General features: G+C 60.5%; 1 protein-coding gene across 4 annotated transcripts; it reads left to right on the top strand.

Moving 5' to 3' along the window:
* Positions 1-64: 64 nt before the first annotated feature.
* MSANTD1 (Myb/SANT DNA binding domain containing 1) lies at positions 65-22,017 on the top strand. Of its 4 annotated transcripts, none has more exons than XR_006711618.1 (5): positions 65-3,578; positions 5,240-5,504; positions 9,054-9,329; positions 12,096-13,336; positions 21,519-22,017. XR_006711618.1 is itself a non-coding variant. In XM_045474729.1 (5 exons), the coding sequence occupies exons 2-5, from the start codon at positions 3,533-3,535 to the stop codon at positions 12,334-12,336; spliced, it is 828 nt and encodes a 275-aa protein (XP_045330685.1). In that variant the 5' UTR covers positions 65-941; positions 1,836-3,532; the 3' UTR covers positions 12,337-14,842. The 4 variants fall into 4 exon arrangements, 3 of the variants coding, with proteins under 3 accessions (XP_045330685.1, XP_045330684.1, XP_045330683.1); XM_045474729.1 differs by lacking the exon at positions 21,519-22,017 and having other exon boundaries at positions 65-941; positions 1,836-3,578; positions 12,096-14,842; XM_045474728.1 differs by lacking the exon at positions 21,519-22,017 and having other exon boundaries at positions 65-1,921; positions 3,175-3,578; positions 12,096-14,842.
* The last annotated feature ends 2,479 nt before the right edge of the window (positions 22,018-24,496 follow it).

Below are 24,496 nucleotides of genomic sequence, written 5' to 3'. Positions count from 1 at the left end.
TGCTTGTGGAGAGCCTCTCTGGGGAGGCGGGGTGGCCGCCACACTGGCCCGCGCCCGGGGAGGGGGAGCTGGGCACGTCCCAGGAGGTCCCCGCAGACGTGAGCTGCTGGGGTGAAGGGTTCTGGGGCCTTGGAGGGTGGTGAGGGCAGCCCAGGGCTGGAGTGCTCACAGGGGCCGTGCCTCGGCCTCGGGGCTCCCCCACGCCCCGCGGGCTCCTGGGCTCCTGGCGCACCCGTTTGAGTGTGTGAGTTGTTCTGGCTTCAAGGACTTGCCGCCCCCCAAAGGCTTGCCTAGTCAGCAGAATGGGGCACCGTCCTCCTTAGCCCTGGTTCGGCCCCTCCTTGGGAGCCGTGGCGAGTCAGTGTCTGGTAATGTTGGGGTGCAGCTGCTTTACCCGGCAGCCTGCACAGACAGCACCCCTAGTGCCATGGGTTCCCGTCCGTTGGGGGGAGTGGCCCGCCCGGTCCCTCAGCAGGGCGGCCTCGGAGCCCACGCCGTGGCCGGTGCCAGATAAGTGCGCTCGCGCAGCTTGGCCCCTGCCCCTGGGCTGCAGCCGCGTGACCAGGCACATGGGCTTCCGGCTTCCGGGGCTGTGTAGCAGCTCTGTGCACGGGCCCTCGGGTGCCACAGGACCCCCTGTCCCTGCACAGGGGTGGGCCTTCGTCCTCACGTCAGGTGTTCTAGACATTTGATGGGGGTGACTTCATCTCCCCAAATTTGTCTCCTCTGTGATGCAATTCCAGGGCCTCTGATGGTACCTCGGAGCGACCAAGGCTGTGTCCCCCTTCCTGGTCCCAGCACGGACAGCCAGACCCTGCCTGGCGCGCCTGAGCACACGTGGTCTCCCTGTTTCTTCCAGAAAGAAAAGGGCCCAGAGCCCCTGCTGCTCATGTCCCCCGCTCGCCCTCCTGCCGCTACGGCAGAGGGACCCTCAGGAGAGGGTGAGACCCTGCTTTCCTTGAGAAGAAGCCCCTGAGGCCCTTCTAGGTGTGGGGTGGAGGGCTGTGCCTTGCCCCCCAGGCAGCTTGGCGGTAGTCGGAGCGCTGCTGGATGAAGCGTTCTGCTGGTGCCCGTGGGCCCAGAGGTGGGCCTGCTTGGTGGTGTCGCCCAAGACTCTGGGCAGCCATGAGCATCTCCTGTGGTTCCCCCTGGTTTGGGAGCCTTACCGGCCCAGCCCCTCCACCTGGTTGGATGGCACTTCCCCACCGGCCTCCCAAGCAGGAAACCGAAGGCCACTTGTGGCCACGTGCCCTAGGGGCCCCGAGGTCCTCAGGCCTTCACCCCCCACGGGCCTGAGGGTCTCTTGGGGCATGGACGGGGCCGTCGGGGTTGGGGTCTGCCCACCGAGGCGGAGGCCGAAAGTCACAGTCTGAGCTCCCCGCGGATGTAGGGAAAAGGGTGTTGGTGCCAGCACAGTGAGCTGGGCCCTACAGCACCACGACCCCTGCAGCGCTGGGCCGCTTCCAGCCTCCTTCCACTGTGAGCCAGTCCAAGCTGGGATGATCGCCGCCCCCTTCCACGGGAATAGCCCTCCCTGTGACCCCGCCACACGCCATGTGCTTCCCCGCCTTCGCCCAGACTGGAGCATTTCCACTGCTAAACTTTCCCACCCACTGTGATAGGCTCTGCTCACTGGCGTCTGCCCCTGGAAGGTGCCAGAGCCTCCTCGATGGGATCCCCACTTCCCACCTGGGGGTCCGTGTCGGCTGGGTAGGGCCAGCACACCTAAGTATCTCAGACCCGTGTTGGTTTCCGGGGAGACAGGTCTACAGGGTGTGGCCGCACAGGTGTCCCCCGGCCTCCTGCTGGGGCTTAACTACCCCTTCTCCCTGCAGGTACTGCTGGCTACCCAGCCCCCGGCCCTCTGCCTCCCCATCCCACAGAGATTGAGGGTCCCCGCAGGCCATGCAGCTGTGCCAAGGTATGGAGCCCCGCCCCAGCGAGGACAGACGGGGCCCTCCCACCTAGCTCGTGCTTGTCCTCGGAGGCCCGACCTCAGGGCTCCGCTTCCGGAAGCTCTGGGGGTTTCCCGTGCCCACTGATACCTGAGAAGACGTTTGGAGTCCAGCCTTTCACCCTGACTCCCCTGGACGTGCTGGCTGGAGGGGAGGCGAGAGCTGTAGACACCTCCTCTGGGGCCACCAGTTTGCCAGGGCCCTGAGCACAGAGTGATGTCCACAGGCCGGCAGCTGCCCCCTGGAGGGTCCCCAGCCCGGGGGCCCTGGGGCAGCAGCTCTTCCTGAGGAGTGTTTACCATCACCAGCCAGCCTCTGCCCTCTCCAGAAGCTGCAAGGCCACGCACGTGGTAGGGAGCATTCTCCAGGCACACGGCGGTTTGCATTGGCTACGTCCTGTGTGCCCTGCTGAGGACCACAGGCACAGGAGGGGTGGCAGGTGTCCTTTACCTCTCCCTTGGGCCTCCCCGCACGTGCTGGGACAGGGCCAGGGGCAGCCCCTGGAGCTGTGGTTGCAGAAAGGCCCTCCGGTGGGGCTGAGAGCTGGCACTAGGGCCCTGGGGTCAGGTCCTTTGCCTGAGGACTGCAGGCTTTCTGGGGGCCCTTTCAGTCACTCATTCACGCTGCAAACATCCCGAGCACATCGTGCCAGGCACCCAGGCCCGGAGGAGTACAGCAGCCCTGAGCCTTCCTGGGGGGTGCTGCGTGGGCCCGGAGAGGGAGGGGCTCCTACGGGGAGCTGACGGGGTCCAGGTCTTGAACCAAGAACCCACTGAAGGGACAAGGGGCCCTTCCGAGTGCCCACACGTGTCCCTGCTGCCCTTGCACCTGAGGGCCTGGGCGGAGATTCAGGGACACCTCCCCACCCCCACCTCCGCACTCCAGGCTCAGCTGTCCCAGTCTGGGGTGGCTTGGAGTGAGACTTTTCTCTCCGTGGTCAGGTCAGAGGAGGACCCTCTGTTAGCCATGGTGATTTTCAGCCTGAACTTCGTGAGTCCCTCCCCCCCGGTTTAGGCCACCGCCAGGGACCCACAAAGGCCAGGCAGGCTCACTGACAGCCTGTGGATGCCACGGCCTGGCTGGGCATCTGGGCCTAGCAGGCAGGCAGGCAGGACTGGGGCCTGTCCAGCAGGTGTGATGGGCTCTTACTGATCGACCATGTGAGTTTTGTCTTTTAATTTTGAATGTTGATGCCTTTAGTGACGCGTTCTCTCCGTAGGCCTCACGGCTCCCACGGCCCTGGTGTCCTGCCCTGGCTGACCCTCCTGCTGCTGACCTCTGCTGGCCAGCCCCCCAGGGGGCACTGCAGCCCGTCCCCAGCCTGGCTCTCAAGCCCTCCTTTCTGACCACCCCCCCCCCCCCCAGGGACAGTCACGCTGTCTGTCACTGCCCCGTCCCCTGTGCTCCGGCCGCACCAGCCTCGCTGCCACTGTGGGGCTGCTTCTTGCGGGCAGCGCCCCCTGCCTTCCTGGGGATCCAGGCCGGTTCCCCTCGTCTGGGTGCAGAGTTCACCGTTGTCCTGCGGTACCTTCCCAGCCCTGCTGGCGACCCGCGGCCCTGGCCCTTGAGACCTTGAGATGGACGAGCCTCCGTCAAGCCCTGGAAAAGACCCGCTGAGAGAGGGTGAGGGTCCCCCAGCCAAGGACCCCGGCCATGCCAGCAGCCATCTTGTCCAGGGTCGGCGTTGGGGGCCTCCCAGGAGACCCCAGAAACGGTGGGCAGTTTGCATTGGCTACGTCCTGTGTGCCCTGCCGAGGACCATAGGCACAGGAGGGGTGACAGGTGTCCTTTATTGGGACCCCGCCAGCCAGTGCCCCTTCCAGAGGCAGCACGGCACGGGGTCAGATTCGGCTTCAAGCCACCGGCTTTCAAAGCCTGGCCCAGCCCTTTGCCCACAGGGTGACCTCGCCTCTCTACACCCTTGGCCTTTTTATTTGTAAAATGGGAGTAATAGTGCCAGCTTCTTTTACAAGAGTTCCTTGAGGATCAAAGTAGAAAACACTTGTATTTAGTCTTTAAAACAGTGCCTGGCTTTCCATGAATACTCAAATTCTTATTCTCTCACTTTTGCCAGTGTTCTTAACCCAGGGTCACACAGGTTCAATTGAGGGAAAAAGGGAAGAAGGACCAAAGTGGGGTAGGAAGACTTCAGACAGGAGGTGATGTCAGAATAGGGCTTTGAAGAATGAATAGGAGTTTGCCAGTAAGTCCAAAGGCAAAGTCTAGGGGATCTATTGGGAAGAGAGAGGGGCTGCTTAAGACTGGGCCCTTCATTTCTTCATTTCTTTACTCAGCAAGCCTTTAGCAAACCCTTTCCTGTAGGGTTCCAGGGATACAAAGAGCACCCCACTAGCCAGGTAGAAACGGGTCTAGGGACAGACGGTGCTGAGCAGGGTGGTTAGGGCTGTGGTGGGGCTGCCCAGGGTGAGAGGGACACACACACTGCCCGCCTGTGCCCGTTGCCCTCTGGCCCCAAGAACTGCCCCGGCTTTCTCTGCCCAGCCCACGTCACCCAGGCTGGCAACCAGTCCCACCACAAAGAGGGGAGACAGGTGGTCAGACGGGGCAGAGCCCCACTGCTGCCCAGCCTGTACTGATGCGTTTACATTTCTCCCCGTAAAATGTGAGCACGTTGGCCAGGGGGACGCTGTGTGTGGAGCACGTCACAGGGAGGCGAGTGTCGGCGGGTCCTCGAGGGCACCTGCTGCTCGAGCTGTGTCCCCCTCTGCGTGCACCTCTGCGCTCTCCCCCCTTCACCGCCCACCCCCCTCTCAGTGGCGCTGGGCCCTCCTTCCGTCCCACCCTGACTCCCTGTCTCCGGCTCTCCCTGGCGCCTGGCGCCTCGGCCCGTGTGCGTGGGGCGGGGCTGAGGCGGGGGCCGAGGCCTGGAGCCCACGCCTGGGGAGTGCGGTCAGCCCCGTCAGCCCGCCGCACACGGGGCTCCCGGCAGCAGGGTCTGCCGGCCGGGCTGGGGCAGGAGGCACGGCCGGCGCCTGGGCCACCGGTTTTGGGTCCGGCCCGCTCGCTGCAATATTGATGGCCCGTCAGGGCAGCCCTGATTCCTGCGCTCTCAGTTAAAAGGTTTCTGTTGTTGTAGCTTATGCAGTTGCTCTGTTGCTATGGAAACGTGACATCAAAATGACGTTTCCCGTTTAAAAGCTTTTAACTAAATTCCTGCCTGTCAGATGTAGGCCCCATTTTGAGCACGGAGCTGCCTTCCAGGAGTGGGGCTCCCGCCCTGTGCGCAGGCCCCAGGCCCCGCCTGAGCTCTTTTAACCCCGCAGGTGCCTCCAGCATGGCGGCGGCCGAGGTGCCCGGCTACCTCGTGTCCCCGCAGACGGAGAAGCACCGGCGAGCCCGCAACTGGACGGACGCCGAGATGCGCGGCCTCATGCTCGTCTGGGAGGAGTTCTTCGACGAGCTGAAGCAGACGAAGCGCAACGCCAAGGTGTACGAGAAGATGGCCAGCAAGCTGCTGGAGATGACGGGGGAGCGCCGGCTGGGCGAGGAGATCAAGATCAAGATCACCAACATGACCTTCCAGTACAGGTGGGCCCCACGTGCCGCACGCCTGCGCGCCCCCCGTGCTCCCTGCCCGGCGCTGGCCGCTGGGGGCCGCGGGGAGCCCCTCGGAGCTGAGTCGGGAAGGCCTCTGCGTGTGGGCAGAGTCCAGCCAGCGAGATGGGGCCTGCACAAACCGTGCGTGCAGCCTCCCGTCAGAGGTGGGAAACCGAGGCCCAGCGAGGGCAGGGCTGGCACAATTCGCCACATACCCCAGGCCCCTGCCTTGGGCGCCACGTGCAGGCGGCTCCCGCTTGGCCCACACGCACCCTCCCGCCGGGAGGGAGAATGCAGGCCGGCTGCCCAGGCGTGGCTCTGCTAAGTAGGGTGCCTGCCGTACAGACAGGGAAACCAAGGCCGGAGGTGAGAAGGAGGCTCAGCTCCCAGGCCTGCAAGTCCTGCCTGGTGCTGACACTCGGTCATTTCCAGCAGCCGGCAGCTGGCCGCAGTCAGGGAGCAGGGTGCATAGTAGGGCCGATGTTGGAGCCCTGGAGCTCCCAGAAGGGCCTCACTTGTGGGAGGGCCCTCATTTGTGGAAAGAAGCAGCGGGGACCCAGGCCTGGCCCTACCCCACTGTAGCCACCCTGCCCTGGCAGCCAGAAGGGAGTTGCTGAGTCAGGGCCACAGACAGGGTTCCTGGGCAGGGGAGGAGCTCTGGCATCCAGGGTGGGAGCACGTCAGTCACTGCCATGGGCAGGGGCAGAGGTCACAGCCATGCAGAGGGCCTTCTTGGGTGAGGCCAAGGTCACAGGTGTGGAGTGGGTCATGGTCAAGGGGAGGGTCGTGGGCAGTCTAGGGTCTCCGGGGTGAAGGTCAACCTGGAACTGGGAGCCATGGGTGGAGAGTAGCAGTGAGGGGGGTGGGCGTCAGGCATATTGGGCGGGGGTGGGCCTGTCAGTGACCCTGGAAGGGGCGCTGTCCCAGGAAGACTTGTAGTGCACCGAGCTGCTCCCAGCCTTGGCCTCCTCCTGGCACTCCTCGTGGCTGCTATGAGCAGGGGAGCAGAGGTGCAGGCCATGCTGGGTGCAGACGGGGCCTGGGTTTGCCTTGGGCACCTCGAGAGGATCCTCGCTCCCAACAGTCGGCAAGGAGCCAACCCCTGCCCTCCTGGCCTGCAGCTCCCAGCCCGTCTGGAGCCTGGGACGTGCAGAGGCTCCACAGGGCCCCCGACAACTTCTCGTGGCCCTTGGAGGAGGGGGTCCAGAGCCTGGGTCTGTCTGAAGGTGCATTTCTGCCCACAGCCCCAGCTCCCAGGCAGGCCCAGGGGCCAGAAATGAGGCAGCCGCTAAGGGTCTGAAGGCATCCGTCACAACATAAACGATGATAAATTCCAGCCACCAGCTCGTGGCGTGAGGGGGCTGAGTTGTCTGTAGACGTGTGTGTGTGCGTCTGTCTGTCCCTGCCTCCTCCGTTCACACAGTGCATCCCTCCGTGCCTGTGAGGGGGCTGCAGAGGTGCAGCCGGCTGTTTGACCAGCTTCCCATCTGACTCAGTAATCCATGGGCTCTGATTGGTGTCTGGCCGACTCATTCATTATTTATCCTGAAAGCCTTCTTCAGAGTCCCAGGGGAGGCATTCCTTTCCATTCCTGGGGGGGGGGGGGGGGGGCAGGGAGGCCACGAGAGATGAGGCAGCAGAGCAGGAGCCCGGGCCCTCCAGCGGGGCTCCACTGCAGACGCTGCCGTCTGTTCCTGAGGGCGAGGGCTGCACACGTGACACTTCAGTTTCCTGTTCCCTGAGGGGGAAACTGAGGCCTAGAGCAGAGAGGGGACTTGCCCAAGGCCACACAGCCCTTAATAGGCTGATGCTTTGATTGGTTGACTAGTTCTTTATCTGTCTCCTCTTACCCCTACCCAAAGAGCCTCCCCTACCAAAGTCTTTTCTTATTTTTTCATTGTAGCTCTTTGCATATTAAGGTTGTCAGGCTAAGGAAGCCCGAGGGGGTGCCTGGGTTCCATGGAGCACAGTCTCTTGGAATACCATTCAGGGGCCTCCTGTGCAGGGCGGGGGCAGGCCTTCCCTCATTTCTCCAAGGAGCAGCCTGGCTTGAGTGGTCAGAACAAGCATAGGGGGGCTTCCAGATGGGCTAGAGGCTGGGTGTGGGCCCAAGCACAGTTCTCCACTTCCTGCACCTGGAGTCTGTGCAGGCCTCCAGGGTGATGGACGGTAGTCCTGGGGTTGGGAGACGGAGCAGCCATGCCTCCCTCGGTGGCCTGTCCCTGGCTTTCTACCAAGGACATTCTGTATGCTGCTCCCAAGGCCACCTCCTGTAGCTGGCCTCTGCTCGCTGCCCTGAGCCACAGACCCCCTGGCTGTGTCCCACTGTGCCTATTTGCTGCGGGCAGCTCGTTCAGAGGGTCAGCTCTATTTCAAAGACCAGTGTGACCAGGGGCTACACCCTGGCAGGAACCCTATGTCAGGAGACAGGAACCATCTGGCTACAGAGGTCCCTGTAGCTTGAGGGCCTCCCTACTCAGGAGGAGCATGGGGTAGGAATGTGGGGGCCACAGACTAAGGCTGGGTCTGATGGGCAGACAGGAACACCTCTCCCCCACCCCCCCACCCCCAAGTTATGGACTCCTTCCTGGCCTGGCCAAGGCTGCCCAGCTCTCCTGCAGCTGTGCCTCCCATCCCTGACCTCCCAGAATTCAGCCAAGGCCTGGGGACCTGCAAGGCCTATCTGCAGGGAGGGATAGGACGCACGGCTGGGCAGGGCTCCAGCCCATGGTAGGCAGAGCTGTGCTGTGCACACCCTTGGGCCTGGGGTCTAAGTAGGGTTGGGGGGTGTCAGGCCCAGCCCTACTGCCCCCTGATATCTTCAGCCACGAATGTTAGCTAGTCGGCTTGCTGTTTGCCAGGAGCTGGGCATTTCCTTATTAAATCTTCCATACAGCTCGTGAGGAGTTTACTTTGCTCATCCCCATTTTACTGATGTGAAAATGGAGGCTCAGAGAGGTTAATGGACCCGCCCAAGGTCACACTGCAGAGTGGTGGAGATGAGACGCAGCTCAGGTCTATTGGACACTGCAGACTGTGCTCTCCGGTTCCCCCTTCTGAGGCGTTCTCTTTAGGAACACACGCGTCTCACGTCATGATGTTTTACGTTTATATTATATGACACTTTGTTCCTACGTTTGCATACTTTATTATCTATCGCAGGCTAACTACTTAAGAACAGCCTTTGTTCACTGTAGGGAGCTTAGAAACTACAGAAGCGCAGGGAGAGGAACGGTACCAAACAGTCCAAGGCCCCAGCACTCACACATGACCTTATTCACATCTGGGGCGCGTGCTTCTTGTTAGCACCCACGGCAGGGTAGTCCCCCGGCCTGCCTTCTCTCCAAGTCTAATGTCTCCTTGGCCCTGGAGCCTGGCCAGTTTTTCTGGGGAGGCTGTCTGGCCACGAGTGGCTCCCCCTCATGCCCCGTGGCCCCCGGGGCCCCAGCGCCCCCCGAGCACCCCTCTGTCGGGGGCCGGGCAGGACGGGCCGGGAACAGCTCCGTTTCTCACCCTTGGCTCTTGTGTCTCTCGTTTCAGGAAATTAAAATGCATGACAGATAGCGAGTCCGTCCCGCCCGACTGGCCCTATTACCTAGCCATTGATAGGATTCTGGCCAAGGTCCCCGAGTCCTGTGATGGCAAACTGCCGGACAGCCAGCAGCCGGGGCCCTCCACGTCCCAGACCGAGGCGTCCCTGTCGCCGTCTGCTAAATCCACCCCTCTGTACTTACCGTATAACCAGTGCTCCTACGAAGGCCGCTTCCAGGATGATCGCTCCGACACCTCCTCCAGCTTACTGTCCCTTAAGTTCAGGTAGTGTGTGTCTTCCTTCCCCGCCCCCACCACCAGCAGGGGCCAGAGAAGGGGCCGGGTGCCGTGAGGGCCGGCTGATCTTCCGCCGCAGAGGACTAGGTGCTATGCAAGTGCCTCCCGGGCCAGAGAGGCTTCAGACCAGGCTGGCCTTAGGGAGGCCTCAGGCAGGGAGGGCCCAGATGGGGAGGACTCAGGCAGAGAGGCTGGCCTCAGACGGGGAGGCTGACCTCAGACGGGGAGGCTGGCCTCAGACGGGGAGGCCTCAGACAGGGAGGCTGGCCTCAGACAGGGAGGCCTCAGACAGGGAGGCTGGCCTCAGATGGGGAGGCTGGCCTCAGACAGGGAGGCTGACCTCAGACGGGGAGGCTGGCCTAAGACGGGGAGGCTGGCCTCAGATGGGGAGGACTCAGGCAAGGAGGCTGGCCTCAGACAGGGAGGCTGGCCTCAGACAGGGAGGCTGACCTAAGATGGGGAGGCTGGCCTCAGACGGGGAGGACTCAGGCAAGGAGGCTGGCCTCAGACGGGGAGGCTGACCTCAGACAGGGAGGCTGACCTCAGACGAGGAAGCTGGCCTGAGATGGGGAGGCTGGGATCAGACGGGGAGGCTGACCGAAGATGGGGAGGCTGGCCTCAGACGGGGAGGCTGACCTCAGACGGGGAGGCTGACCTCAGACGAGGAAGCTGGCCTCAGATGGGGAGGCTGGCCTCAGACGGGGAGGCTGACCTCAGTTGGGGAGGCTGACCTAAGATGGGGAGGCTGGCCTCAGATGGGGAGGACTCAGGCAAGGAGGCTGGCCTTAGATGGTGAGGCTGACTTCAGACGGGGAGGCCTCAGACAGGGAGGCTGGCCTCAGACGGGGAGGCTGACCTCAGACGGGGAGGCTGGCCTCAGACGGGGAGGCTGGCCCCAGACAGGGAGGCTGACCTCAGACGGGGAGACCTCAGACAGGGAGGCTGGCCTCAGACGGGGAGGCTGGCCTCAGACGGGGAGGCTGACCTCAGACAGGGAGGCTGGCCTCAGACAGGGAGGCTGACCTCAGACGGGGAGGCCTCAGACAGGGAGGCTGGCCTCAGACGGGGAGGCTGGCATCAGACGGGGAGGCTGACCTCAGACGGGGAGGCTGGCCTCAGACGGGGAGGCTGACCTCAGATGGGGAGGGCTCAGATGGGGAGGACTCCAGCAGGGAGGCTGACTTCAGACGGGGAAGCCTCAGACCAGAGAGGCTTCAGACCAGGCCAGCCTCAGATGGGGAGGCCTTAGATGGGGAGGCCTCAGACCGGGCTGGCCTCAGACAAGAGACCTCGCACAGGGAAGTGTCAGACAGGGAGGCAGTTGGTACTGAAGTACAGGCCATCCTGTCCATGGTCTGGGTTCATCTGGCTCCATCAATTTCTAGCTGTGTGGAAAGTCCTTGACCTCTCTGGGCCTCAGTCTCCCTTTGTAAAATGGGTATAAATCAGTACTTTCTCCAAGGATGGCTGTGAGTGTCAGAAGAGAGAACAGATTCGGGTGTGGGGCCTGGCACATGGAGGGAGACCAAGTGCCCTCCAGTTTCTGGCTTCTGGGCTTTCCCTCACCCCCAAGCAGACCCTGCCCTGGGGTCTCCTCCCTATCCTCGCCAGGCTGGCTGGTCTTCTCAGAACCAGGGAGGGGTGTTGGGCTGAGCCTCCAGAACGTGCTCAGAAGCTGGTTCAGCGGGCATGCCTGTCCCCTCTGCAGTCCATCACAGACTTCCTGCTAGGCCAGCACTGGCCACGTGAGCCTGCCCTCGAGATGCCCACAGGAGGCTGGGGGACCAGAGCAGGGGACATTTGGGGTGGGCTCTCAAGAGTGGATAGGAGTTCGCCCGTTGAGGAAGAAAACAGGAGGAGTGTAGGTTTGAGTTATGGCCCTGCCTCTCCCCTCAGCCCTGGCCTTGGCCTTCAGGTCTGCCCGTCAGGGGTGATAAGAGGAGGCAACTCTTCAGTTGGTCCAGGGCCCCTTCCCTGGAGGGAACTTCTCAGCAAAGACCCCAGACAAAAATGCCTTTGTGGATAGCCAGATGGAATCAGCTGGGAAACCTGAGATTTTTGGCCCATGTTTCCACGGAATGACCCCAGTTCCCAGATTCCCTACTGCCCCAGACACTGCCCCTAATTTCTAATTAGGGCTGGGACGTGGGGACCGCTTCCTCGCCCCTGAGGTCTGCTGGGGCATCGCTCTGCTAAGGAGCATGGGGCCCCAGCTAGGGGACCAGCAAGGCCTTAGGGACGGGTGGGGTTGGGCCAGTTCAGCCGGGGATGCTTGCCTCCCCCACGGCGGAGGGCGCAGGACACGGGGCCCGTGGTCACCTTCACCTTTCACCTCCCTGTGCACCGGAGGCTCCAGTGCCAGGCTTCCCGGGAGAAGCCACCCTGCCCGCACCCCCTCCCTCCCTGCCTTCCTCGTCTCTCGCCCCTCCCCCCCCCTCCCCCCGCCGCCGCCCCGTGTGGCCTCTACCCCTGAGCCCCATACCGGGCCCGTGCCCCCCACCCACCCAGGCTGGGACTCGGGTCACTGGCTGTGCCCATGGCCCCTTGCTGTCCCGGCCCCTCCTCGCGAGCTGCACGGGGCGGCCCCAGGCGGGCGCGCGGCTCAGCCCCGCAGGGGCCTCCTCCTCCGCGGCCGCCTGTCCGCGAGGCGGTGGGGGGGGAGGGGCGGTGGGGGGGAGGGGCGCGCGGGCGGGCGGGGCCCCCGGTGCCCGGAGCGCGCGGCCCGCCGTCCTCACGCTGGCGCTGTCCCTCCAGGTCGGACGCGCGGCCCGGGAAGAAGCGCAAGGTGCAGAACTGCCACCTGCGGAAGAAGAAGCTGCGGCTGCTGGAGGCCATGCTGGAGGAGCAGCGCCGGCTGAGCCGCGCCGTGGAGGACGCGTGCCAGGAGGTGCGCCGCGTGCTGGACCGCCAGAACCTGCTGCAGGTGCAGGGCCTGCAGCTGCAGGAGCGCATGATGAGCCTGCTGGAGAAGATGATCGCCAAGTCCAGCGTCTAGGCCGCCCGGCCCGCGGGGAGCGCCCCGGGGCTGCCCCAGGCTCGGACGGACGCGGGCCGGCGCCTCCGGGGTCCCACCCCGGGCCGGCCCCCTGGTGAGAACCTCCCGGAGGCTGTCCTCCCGTACAGTCACTGTCGCTGGCCCTTGAAACGGCTTTGGGTATTACACGTGGGGTCTCGTTCCTGCCGGAAGTCATTTCCACAGCTCGCAGGGAGCACGCCAGGCCGGTCGACTGCAAAACAGGCAAACGGAAGCGGCTTAGTGGCGGCTTTGTGCCCGGGAGGGAAACTCTGGAAGGGGCGACGGCTGTCCTCGCGCTCTCGGGGTCTGCTGCCCACCTCCTAGGATGAGCTCCGACGGTGGAGCCGACCCCAGACGGCCGCTGCATCCCTCTTCCCCGGGCGTCGGGCCTCCCCGTGAGGACACCGGCGAAGCGATGACGGCTGTCCGCGTGCACCAGGCCGCCCGGTTTTCCAGGCCCAGGGATGTCGTGCTGACGGGGCAGAGCCCGGGCCTCAGGCACTCGCGCTCCAGCCGGGGAGGCAAACGAGTGAAGACGGGAAGGACGGGATAGCGGGTTGTGGTCAGCGCTGGGCGGGAAAGGCGGCCCCGAGCGTGAGGAGCTGTGGCGCCCCAACCACCAGCGGGAGCAACCAGATTCCAGGAGCCCTGGACGGCGCGACTGGGCCGCAGAGGCACGGGGAGCTTTCGCGTGCCGTGCTGGCTGTGGTGCTCTGGGGGTCCGGACCCGCGGTGCAGGGACGAGCTGGGGGTGGCGGGGTCCAGAGCTGCAACGTAGAGCTCGCCTCCCCTGCCTCTGCCCTTTCACCAGCAGGAAAACCTGTCCAGACGCTTCTCTGCTGAATTGCTCCTAAGTCTTGTTGGCTCCTTGGGCTTTTGGTCCCTGGCTGCACAGGGTGCTGGGCACAGGACCGTCTGGTTCACCCCTGGGACCAGCCTGTCGCTGCCCACACAACAGGGCTCTGAGGAGACATGGCAGGTGGGTTAGGGCAAGTGCCGTGGTTTCCCTTACGGTCTAGAAAAGCTCCTTCTGGCCGCTCCTGGGCAGACGGGTGGGGGTGGGGGCCAAAAGCAGAGGTCCTGCCAGGAGGCTGTCACCATGATTTTGGTGTGACAGTGACCAGCTTATCTGAAGTCAGCCGCCCGTGGCCACCCGCGAGGTGCAGAGGCCAGCCCTCGGCCTGGCTGCGGTGAGGGAGACGCTGGGTGTTCTGTGGAGCCCAGAGGGCAGAGCCAGACTGGCAGGACGCCCCCTGCTCAGCCGCCTCGGGGACCTCCCCGGAGTGCACGTGCCGTGGACTCAAACCCTATTGCTTTGGTACTGAAGGCCCCGGTCTGGCGAACGTTCACAGGCGGCTCTGCCGAAGCACAGACTTGCCAATTCGCACGGTGTCTGCGTTCCCGCCAAGGCCGGTTCGGCTACCGGCGTGACGTCGCTGGACCCACGTGGGAGAGATCCACACAGAACAGGCCCCGGCACCCCGCGGCAGAGGAGAACCTGGGGGGTCTCGTGCTGAAGACCTGAGTGGGGGGCATGCCCACAGGAACCCACCAGTCTCTGAGACGAGTTCCTGCCGCGAGAACTCAGCTGTTTGGCAAACACCGAGGACAGAACCCCGTCAGAGCGGCCGCGCCAGAGGGGCGCCCGAGGTGGCCACAAAGTTAGGCGGGAGGTCCCTCCCCTTACACGCCTTTGCTTTGCTGGCACCGTGGTTGTGGCGTGTTAGCGTGTGGGTAACTGCGGGGCAGCAGGCGCAGTTCTGCATTTGTGTTTAGAGATAATTTGCACTTTTTTGCTCCCTCTCTGAGTGGGGGGTCAGTGCTGTTTCTGTGTCTTGCCGAGTGGGCACTGCCCACCTGTCCCGTGGGCTGGAGCGGAATCCGGACGGTCAGCGGAACTCAGCTGTAGGACCGCCTGGGCCGCACCCTTCCTGGACAGCGTGTCCTCGGCGAGTTTCTGGTTTGTTCTGTAGTTACCGGTCCGTGAAGGGGGGGAAAGTGACCGTATCGGTGAACGCTAAGCTATTTGATAAGATTCAGCGAAACAACATGTTAACACTGAAAACAAGTCAGGAACCAGATGCGCGTGCTTGCTTTCACTGTTATTAGTTAGCGTTGACGTTGATAGCTGATGCATTAAGACAAATGGGCAGGATGAGAGATGAAACGAAGAAATAAAAATTGCCTTATTTTCAAGTGAGATCTTTGTATGCCCAGAAAGCCAAACGTACAGATCAAGAGCTCTGTAAACTACCCTGACCCTGTGGCATCCGAGACTGGAGCATTCCATGCACGGTCATGACTGAGAACTACAGGGAATCTGTGAGTGAGTTTAACCAGAAAGGTGCAGGATCGACAGGAAGAAAACTGCAGTTTATTGTTAAATCTGAAACGGTTCCTGAGCATGTGGGGAAACGGCGTACTCCTACAAGTTCCAGAATAAAGTGTCATCACTTTGTTAGTATAATTCCAACTATATTTTCAATAACATTGTGGTTTTCTGTTTGTTTTGAAATGGAAGAAAATAGTTTTGAGTTCATATGAAAACCGAGAGGGGCAAAGGGCCTGAGGCCAAAGACTGTGAGGAGGCGTGCTCGGCGGCCTCGTGTAGCGCCGGGTAATGCGGAATAAAACCGGAGTGAGCCTTCCATTAGTGGTTGAAGCTGGAAAAACGTGGGGACGTGGAGACTCACACCCTGGCAGGGGCAGTGGGAACTGGCACAAGTGCTCGGGAGCAGCTGGGCCTCACCCCACACAGCTGAGGCCACGCAGGCCTGCCGCGGCCCCAGCGCTCTTGGGGGCCCTCCACGCACGCCAGTGATTGAAGGCCTCAGAGCTTCTGTGCGCGTGCCTTCTAACCGCCAGCATTAACACCCCATAGATGACCTTATTAGAAATCAGACCTGAGACTTAAAAGATCTTAGTCCTTTCAAAATAACAATAAACCCCATGACATGCTAACATAAAAAACAATCGCGGAAAAAATGTGTTTTCCAAAACAAAAGGTTTTAGCGAGAAGAGTGGCGTTGTGTCACATACCCTCAAATATCCGGCCTGAGAGAAGCCAGCTCCACAGTCAGTCTGCTGTGGGATGTGGCTCGGCTGTAAGTGTGCGAGTGTCTGTGCAAAATCCAGGGTCACACGGATAGGTGTTTGAAAAAGAAAGAGATCTTCTTTTTTTTTTTTTTTTTTTAAGTTTATTTATTTTGAGAGAGAGAGAGAGAGAGCATGAGTAGAGGAGGGGCAGAGAGAGAGGGAGAGAGAGAGAATCGCAAGCAGGCCCTGCGCTGTCCGCACAGAGCCCGATGCGGGGCTCGAACCCACAAACTCTGAGATCATGACCTGAGCCGAAACCAAAAGTCAGACGTTCAACTGGCTGAGCCCCACAGGCGACCAATAAAAACGACGGATCTTCTAATAACGTGTATGGATCACGCGGACATTCTTTCCTGGCAGGACCCCCACAGGCTTGTTGAGACGTGGAATCAGCCTACCACGAGCCGGCAGAGCTGTGTCGCAGCAGCAGCCATCCGTCCGTCTCGCGCTTCGGCGGATCGTCATTCGCCGTGCTTCTGGAACAACGTGCGTTAGGCATTTGGAAAATACTGGTTCACCGAGTTACGCCCATCTTCTTCGCCGACCCAGTGCGTTAAACATCCTCGAAAACTCACTTTTGTCACTGGCGGGGTCACGCTCATAGCGAAGCCTTTCCTGTGGGACGTTAAGCTTATGGTGGTGGATGCAAGTCTTTCTGGCCTTGGTGTAAAGCTAGACGTTTCCATCGGTCACCATGTGAGTTGGTTCCTTTTGAAGGGACAGCTCCCTTTGCTCATTTCCAAGAGAATGCCCACCAGGTGCCTACGTATTTCTCTCAAGCGAAAGTTGAGTTCCAGTGAGAAGTGTTTTCAGCTATATTTCAGCTGGCAGCTGGAACATTCTGCAGGTGCTTCTCCCAGATGTCGACACGTGAGGGGTGGACAGGAGTGTGTTACACGTACTATCCGTGTGTCACAAGGAATATTAAAAGGATCCAGATTTAATAAAATTGAGTAATTTCTTACTGCCTCACCAGGGTCACTCTTCAGGGAAATTGGCATTTTCTGTGGAGAGCATGTGGCGGGAGGGAGGTGCCCGCCCTGATTCTTGCTGAGGACCCAGCCATTGGACCCACGCTGCAAATGCCAACATGCTGAAAACAGCGGAGGACATTTTTCTTTCGTGATAATGGAGAATAATCCGGGCCTCAGGGACACTCGGGGGTCCACAGACCGCAGATCGAGAACTGCCCTAGGGAGGCCGGAGTGGGCGCGAGGCCACCGGGACGAGAATATGTGCCGGATCGCATCCTAGGATGCTCCTGAGTGTCGCACAGCTGGGGCAGGGGTGAGGAGGTGGGCCGCGGCCAGTGTGTGTGTGTTCTCCCCATACCTGGAAGTCCCCGTGGGTGGGCTGGTCCCCTGAGCGTGCTCAGAAGGAGGCCCTGCTCCCCTCTACCTAAGAGCGCTTCTGACTGTGCTGTGTGCCAGGAGCAGGGAGTAGTTGGGTGTAAATCAGATCAAAATCCCTGTTCTTACAGGCTTTACGGCGGGAGGTGGAGGGGGGGACGCCCTCAGCAGACAAAATGGTCAGCGCCTGAGAGAGAAATAGCCCCCGAGGAGCTTCTGATCGCAACGCACCGGCAGAGAGAAAGCCTGCGTGCAGCGAGCCAGGCTGGGGCGGGAGTTCGGTGAGGAGGGAGCCCACATTTTCCCGCCAGGGAAGCAGGGTCGACGTGACTGTCCTGGTTTCCACTGGGAGTCAGGTCCCCGTCGGGAGTCCCCTCGCTGACTGGCTGGGCGGGGACCCCCAGGCACCGGCTCTGAGTCAGCTGCTGTCTCCAGGCTGAGCGAGCGCAGCCGAGACACCTGGCGAGGCGGTATTACACCCAGACCTGGCCCAGGTCCCTCTCGGGTGGGCCCAGTGGGACCCCGCACCCACCCGAGGTCACCTACCCACTTCCTGAAGGTTCTTTGGGCCAAAGAACAGGCCCAATCCCCCAGTGGCCCCAGAACCACCTTACTTTCCAAAACTGAAGCCCCGACCAGTGCGGGAGTGTGGATCCCTGGAGCGTCTCCGTTCAGTTTCGGAGGCAGATGAGTCTCGAGGACAACAGGGGGCTCTGTCAGCTCGGTCAGGTGGAGGCACCCTTTGCAGCTGCTGTTGCACGTGAGGCCTGTTGACTGGAGCAGGTCAGCAGCCCACAGCCCGCACTTTCCTCCCAGGCAGTGTCTGTCCCCTGCCCCTGCCACATCGGTCTCCAGGGACCTCCCCCATCTTGTCATCCACCCGTCAGAGCAGGGGAAGAGGAGGGGGCGGGTGCACGGACCTCTCGTGGAACCACACATGCACGTCGGAAGAGGAGGGAGGAGAGAACCTGGGAGGGTGCAGGGCCATCTCCCCAGGGGCTTGTGGGGCGTCCGTGGCCCGGGCCACGTCAGGAGGGCCCTCCAGAGCAACAGCCACTCGCTGGGGTGAGGGCACGGGGTGCGTTGACCCTCTGTGGGGTTGGGCAGCCACACGCCCCTCATTCTACATCCTTCGGACGTTCCGACCGCAGCTGAGAGGAGTCGTGGCCGACCCACTCCGGGACGTGGCAGAGGAGGCCCTGTGCTTCAGGAAGTGGCCACACTGTCCTTGGAAGCTTCCTGTTCTCCTTTGGACACAGCTTTTGTGCGTGTCCCTCTGAGCCAGAGTTTCTGACCCTCGTGTGGCCCTCGGAACTACTGCTGGTCTCCAGTGAACTCTTCTTGGTCACCTGACGTGTGTGTGTGACGTGGTCGGAGTGAGGAGCTGGCCTGCACAGCGCGTCTGTCCCCATCCAGCCTTTGTCCCTCAACACAGCTCCGAACCGTCCTGTTCAGGGTCACAGCACACGCTCACAGGAGCCCCGTGTTACCGCAGACGAGCGCCCTCCTCCCCGGTAAGGGCAGCACCACGGCCCGTGGGTGGTGGCCGTGGCTTCACGGGTCACCGCTGGTCGTCCTGTTCCAGGCTTTCTGTAGGCAGTGGCGCGGGGGGTGTCCCGAGTGCGCTTGTGCACGCTGTCACGCAGTTTTTAAGTCAGACGAGATAGTTAACTTGAGGGGGGACAAGTCAAGCACAAAAGCCCCCACATTCTGCTCCATGGCTCCCATGCGAGGGAGGGGCCTGGTTCACGTCTCCCACGCAGAGCTGTGTCACAGCGCCGTGCGTGGGCAAGCCTGTGCCTCCACTGCTACTCTTGGAATCTTTCTTAACCGCAAATCGCCCAGGGGCGCCAGGCTGGCTCAGTCGGTACAGTGTGTGGCTCGCGATCTCCAGGTCGTGAGTTCAAGACCCACGTTGGGTGTAGAGACTGCTAAAAGTTAGATAAATAAATAAGTAAATAAATAAACAGACAAACTTTTAAAACGAGCAAATAAATTGCCCCAAAACGCATGTGTCTACATCTCCAGGCTGTGTTCCGTCCATTATCAGTGATTTCTACTTTTGTGGCAACACATACTGTCTTAACCACTGTAAGTCTTGAGCTCTGATACAATAAATCTTTCAGCTGTGCTGTTCTTTCTATAAACTGGCTATTTTGAGTCCTTAGCATTTCCACGTGATTTTTTAAGTGTAGCAAAATGCACATAAGATAAAACCTACTGTTTTGGCCACGTTAGGTGTCCAGTGCAGTGGCAGTAAGTACATTCCCGTTGCTGTGAGCATCCCCAGCCTCCGCCTACAGAGCCTTCCCTGACTGACACCCTGTCCCCACTGAACAACACCTTCCCCTTCTCTCCCAGCCCCTGACACCCTGCGCCCTACTTCCCGTCTGGGAAGCCGACTCCTCCGAGGGCTTCCTGTGAGCGCGGTCGTACGGTGTCTGTATTTTCGTGTCTGACTTGTTTCGCTCAGCAGGTGCACCAGTTTGGATTCCCCCCCACACACAGTGCACGAGGCTCCCTTTCCTCCGCGTCCTCACCAACACAGCTGCTTTCTCATCTTTTTGAGGACAGCCATTCTGACGGGTGAGGTGGTATCCCATTGTGGTTTTGATTGGCATTTCCCTGAGATTAGTGATGTCGAGCATCTTCTCATGTTGGCCATCTGTGTGTCTTCTTTGGAAAAATATCTGCCCAGATTTCCTGCCCATTTAAAAAAAAATTTTTTTTAACGTTAATTTATTTTTGAGACAGAGACAGAGCGTGAGTGGGGGAGGGGCAGAGAGAGAGGGAGACACAGAATCCGAAACAGGCTCCAGGCTCTGAGTTGTCAGCACAGAGCCCGACGCGGGGCTCAAACTCATGGACCGCGAGATCATGACCTGAGCCGAAGTCGGACGCTTAACCGACTGAGCCACCCAGGCGCCCCTCCTGCCCATTTTTTAATTCGATTGCGTTTTCAATTCAGCTGTAGCTAGCAAGTATTTTTATGCAATAAATTCCTATGCGTGACATTGCAGGATCAAAAGGACAGGAATTGTCCAAGATGCCTTCACAAGATGCTATCTGAACTCTGTCAAACCCTAAAAAAGATGAAAACGTCCCTGTCCGTGTCTGAACCAACCAAAGCCTTAATATCAACCTGATTTAAAAAAATAATAATACAAAACAGGAAGATAAAGTGAAAATTCTAAGTAAAATATTAGCAAACATAAGGCACACACAACCGAGTACGCCTTCTTTCAGGAAAGTGGGGGACTTTGCTGTCAGAGAACCGCCCACAGAATTCACCAAACCCACCGAATTAGCATGGGGGAGGTCAGCGGATTGCATCACGAAGACGGCCCCTTGAAAAGCTCCCCGCATACCAGGACTTGCGGGAAGACGGACACAGATGACGTGCCCACCCCAACCAGCAAAGGAGAGACAGCTACACCCAGTAGGACTGTCACTGTGGGTCAGCATCAGCCAAGGACAAAGTCATGGTGCAAATGCTGGAAAAGGAGAGGCAATGATTCTCTCTTTTTGCTAATGACATGATGGTAAAACCAAGAAACCTGAAAGAAAAATTAAAAAAAAAAAAAACAACACTGCTAGGTTAATGAGAGACAAGTATATAAAATTAATACGTAAAATTCCTTTTCTCTATATTATTAATAACCAGTTAGAAATGGGAAGACTCCCATTCATAACAACAAAAGCTATGAAATGCTCATGAATAAATGAAACCGGAGAGGACTCTAGTCACATTAAACAATAGAAAGGACACCTGAACAAAGGTGTGGACCTGCATCCCTGGGTGGAGAGTATCTCTGGGGAAAAGGATGTCTCTGAGGGGGGATGTCCCTTGTGGGCGAGGATGTCCCTGGGGGAAAGGAGGTCTCTGGAGGGGGGATGTCTCTGCGGGGGGGGGATGTCCCTTGGGGGGAGGATTCTGGGGGGAGGTATGTTTTTGGAGGGGGGAGAACATCCTGATGGAGGGGAGGACATCCCTGGAGGGGAGGACATCTCCGGGAGGATGTCCCTGGGAGGGAAGACAGTCTTGGCATGAGGATGTCCCTGGGTGAGATGTCCCTGAGGGGGTAGGATGTCCCTATTAGGGGGAATGTCCCTGGGGGTTAAGACATCCTTGGGCAGGGAGGATGTCCCTGGGGGGAAGGACACCCTTGGGGGAAGGACATCTCTGGGGGGATGTCCCTAGGGGGGAAGGATGTCCCTGTTGGGGGGTATGTCCCTGGGGGTTAAGACATCCTTGGGCAGGGAGGATGTCCCTGGGGGGAAGGACACCCTTGGGGGAAGGACATCTCTGGGGGGATGTCCTTAGGGGGGAAGGATGTCCCTGTTGGGGGGTATGTCCCTAGGGGGGAAGGACGTCCCTGTTGGAGGGGATGTCCCTAAGGGGGAAGGACATTTTGGGATGAGGACGTCCCTGGTGGGATGTCCCTGGGGGGAGTGGACTTCCCTGGGGGGAGGATGTCCCTGGAGGGGTAAGACATCCTTGTGGGGAGGACATCCGGAGGGGAGATGTCCCTGTGGGGAATCTTGCCTGAAACGACACATCCTTTGTCTCCCCACTCGTGCACGCAAAGGGAAGTCATTCCACCCTGTGCAGTGCTTGGACTCCTTTCTGAGATGAGATGCTGTCCGATTCATGAATCATCACGTAAAGCCAATGAGCTCTTCAAATGTATTCAGTTGAGTTTTGTTTTTTCACAGATAGCACCAAGCACACGGGGCCACGTGGACTTGCCTTGGAGAGAGACCAGCCTTGGTGGGCAAAGATCCAGAACAGGCCAACTCCCTTGGGACTTGGGATCTGACAGACAGGAGACCCACACGTCCAACGTTCGGTGATAAGCGGTTGCATGTAACAGGCCAGGGAACAGGGACAAATCTCTCATAACCTTCTACCGGGTTGATTTTCAGGTGGATTAAGGATTTAAATGTGAAAAGTGGGAAGCTTCTAGAACAAATTTTGGAAGCACATGTGACCCTGGGGCCAAGACCTCTCTGATGAGACAAATCATAAAAGGAAAAAATGGCCTAATTTGTGGTGGCGGCAAAAAGCCTTAAAAACTGGAGACGCGCAAAGCCTATGGGAGGCGGGACTTGGGACCTGGGACTTCCCTATGGGAAGCTCTCGACGGGGAAGCTCGAGTGTGCACGGGGCTGGGCGCTGGGGCCCAGCCAGGTCAGGGGGGTGAAGGGTGCCAGGGAGAGGGCCACGGTGTGTGGGTGGGGGGGGGCAGTTAGCTGTGCCCCTGAAGCCCCGCCCACCCCAGGCAAGGCTGGACTCCCTCCCCAGCCCCCAGGGTTGCCTCTACCCCCCCAAGAGCAGCTGGCACCACCTCTCCCAGGTCCCTCCACCTCCTGCAGCAGCGCCCTCTAAGGCCCAAGGTGGATTTCTGATGCTGTGTTCTGGACTATTCTATCCATGCTCTCTGTGCTGGGAGCCACCTTTTCCAGGACCCTTCCGCTGCACAGTTCCGGGGTGGATGGGATTGAAGGTGAGGTTGTGTAAGGCTTGGGAGGCAGAAGTGACGGAGACACCATGGTGCTCTGAAGGCTACGCGTAGTAGGGGTGCGAGCGGTCAGGAATCTGGGCGGTCAGGCCTGTGGGTGGTCAGGGATCTGGGTGGTCAGGCTGGAGGTCAAGGGTGTGAGGTCAGGGGTGTCAGCGCACCATTCCACACTCAATTCTTTTTTTTAGAAAAATTTTAATAGTTATTAATTTTGAGAGAGAGAGAGAGCAGGGGAGGGGCAAAAAGAGAGGGAGACAGAGGATCTGAAGAGGGCTCCACGCTGTCAGCACAGAGCCTGACCCAGGGCTGGAACTCAAGAACAGTGAAACCATTGCCTGAGTTGAAGTCAGACACTTAATCGACTGAGCCACCCAGGCAGCCAGGACCCAGTTCTGATGGGTGTGTTTTCCCGTTGACATCATCAGTTGTCCAACACCAGCTGAGCGTCCCCCAGATCTGACTCGCTCCGACTCTGGCTCCCTGGAGATGGTGTCAGACCCCGCGGGCGGGGGCGCAGTCCCCAGGGCCGCCCCCTCCCCTTCGGGCTGCAGGACGACTGGCTGTGGAGCAGAGGGTCCCACGACCCCCTCCTCGGGTTGGATCGTCGGCCGGAGCGGCTCGCAGAGCTCGGGTGAACGTGTCGCGCGCTGGATCGCTGGTTTATGACGAGAGGACGTCTGTCACCGGAAGAGCGGACGGGAGGGATGCGTGGGGCAGGTGCACAGGAAGGTGCGGAGCTCCCCGCCCTCCCCCGGCCCGTGGCCTCCGCGGCTCCGCGTTCACCGCCCTGGAAGCCCTCCCACGCGGCCCCGGGTCGGCTGGGGGGTGGGTCCCGGAGGCTTCATGACCCTGGCCCGACCGATGGATCACTGGCCCTGGCCGAGGGGTCTGTCTCCGGCCCCTGTTCCCTCCGGGGTGCAGGAGTGGGAGGGGGAGACCCTCCAGTCACATGGTCGGTTCCTCCCCCAGCCCCCATCCTCGGGGGCTTTCCAGAGGCCACCTCACTCACACAAGACACCAGTGGCAGTTGGGTGCAAAATCTGGGAATCGTCCTTAAGAAAGGGGCAGTCAGGCATACGGGGTTTTCTTGACATCCTCCTGCTTTTCCTTATTTCCTGTCCAGCAACAGAGGAGAGGGAGGAGATGTGTGGCTCTCCGGCAGCTCTCCAGCACTACGAGGCAAGGTTGAGGAGGAAGGGTGCAGCCCGCCAGAGCGGGAACACAGCAGCTCCGGTCTGACCACACCTCTGGGCCACTGCCTGGGCCTGGCTCCTCGTGTGTGAGGGAGAAATAAGATTCCGTCCCGTATTATTTCCAGCCTCTGTTATTTGCAGCCGAACTCAGTTTTCCACAGAGAACTTAGTACCAGCAAGGCAGGGGTGCTAAGTGGAGGCAGGTGATTGGGGGCGGGGGGATGGTGAGGACCTGCCCATCGCCGGCTGGAAGGCTGATGGCCTCTGTCACGTCATGGGCACCGTGTGGTCAAAGCCCACCTTGGCAGGCCGACCAAACAAATGGAGGCAGCAGCGTTAGGGGAAATGGCTGGGAATTGTTCACAAGTCTGATTGGTGCCGGCCCTGTCTGGCGCTTGGAGCAAAGTCTGCAAGGGGAGAATGAAGGTGGAGGGAGCCCCCAGCCTGCTGCAGGGAGGGTAGGACACCCTGCCATCCAGGGGAGGGCTCCCTGTGCCCCTGCCGCTCAGGCAGCCCCAGGGTCCTCCTGGGGCTCTGCGGAGCGGCCCCCAGAATTATAGCCCTCATCCTGAGGCATGTCCAGCCCCAGAGCTCTGTCACCACCTGCTATCTCTCAAAGCTGCACTGGGCCCCCGAGGGGGGGTGACCTCCAGGGACACAGCCCTGCCCTCAAGGAACCAGCTAGCGACCAGCATGGGAGGGGCTGGATGGCAGGGATGCTGGGCGTGTCAGGGGGCAGTGAGTGCGAGCCTGAGGCCCAGGCCTTCCCTGCACCTCCAGCTTGGCTCTCTGGGGTGCTCGGGAGAGGTCAGGACCCAACAGGGGGACAGGAGCTGGGAGGTGTGCAGGAGGTGATGGCTGATGTCCCGCCCCCGCCCCTGCCCCCACCATGTGTGCACGGCCCCTGAATCAGAGGAGGAGAGAAGCCAAGGCGCCTGGGGCTCCAGGTTAGCTCTGTGCCTGCTGGAGGGTTGGGGGG

This window comes from Leopardus geoffroyi, chromosome B1, assembly GCF_018350155.1.
Source record: "Leopardus geoffroyi isolate Oge1 chromosome B1, O.geoffroyi_Oge1_pat1.0, whole genome shotgun sequence".
NCBI lineage: Eukaryota > Metazoa > Chordata > Mammalia > Carnivora > Felidae > Leopardus > Leopardus geoffroyi.
Note: the sequence above shows the minus strand (reverse complement) of the source record. Positions and strands in the feature narration are given on the sequence as shown.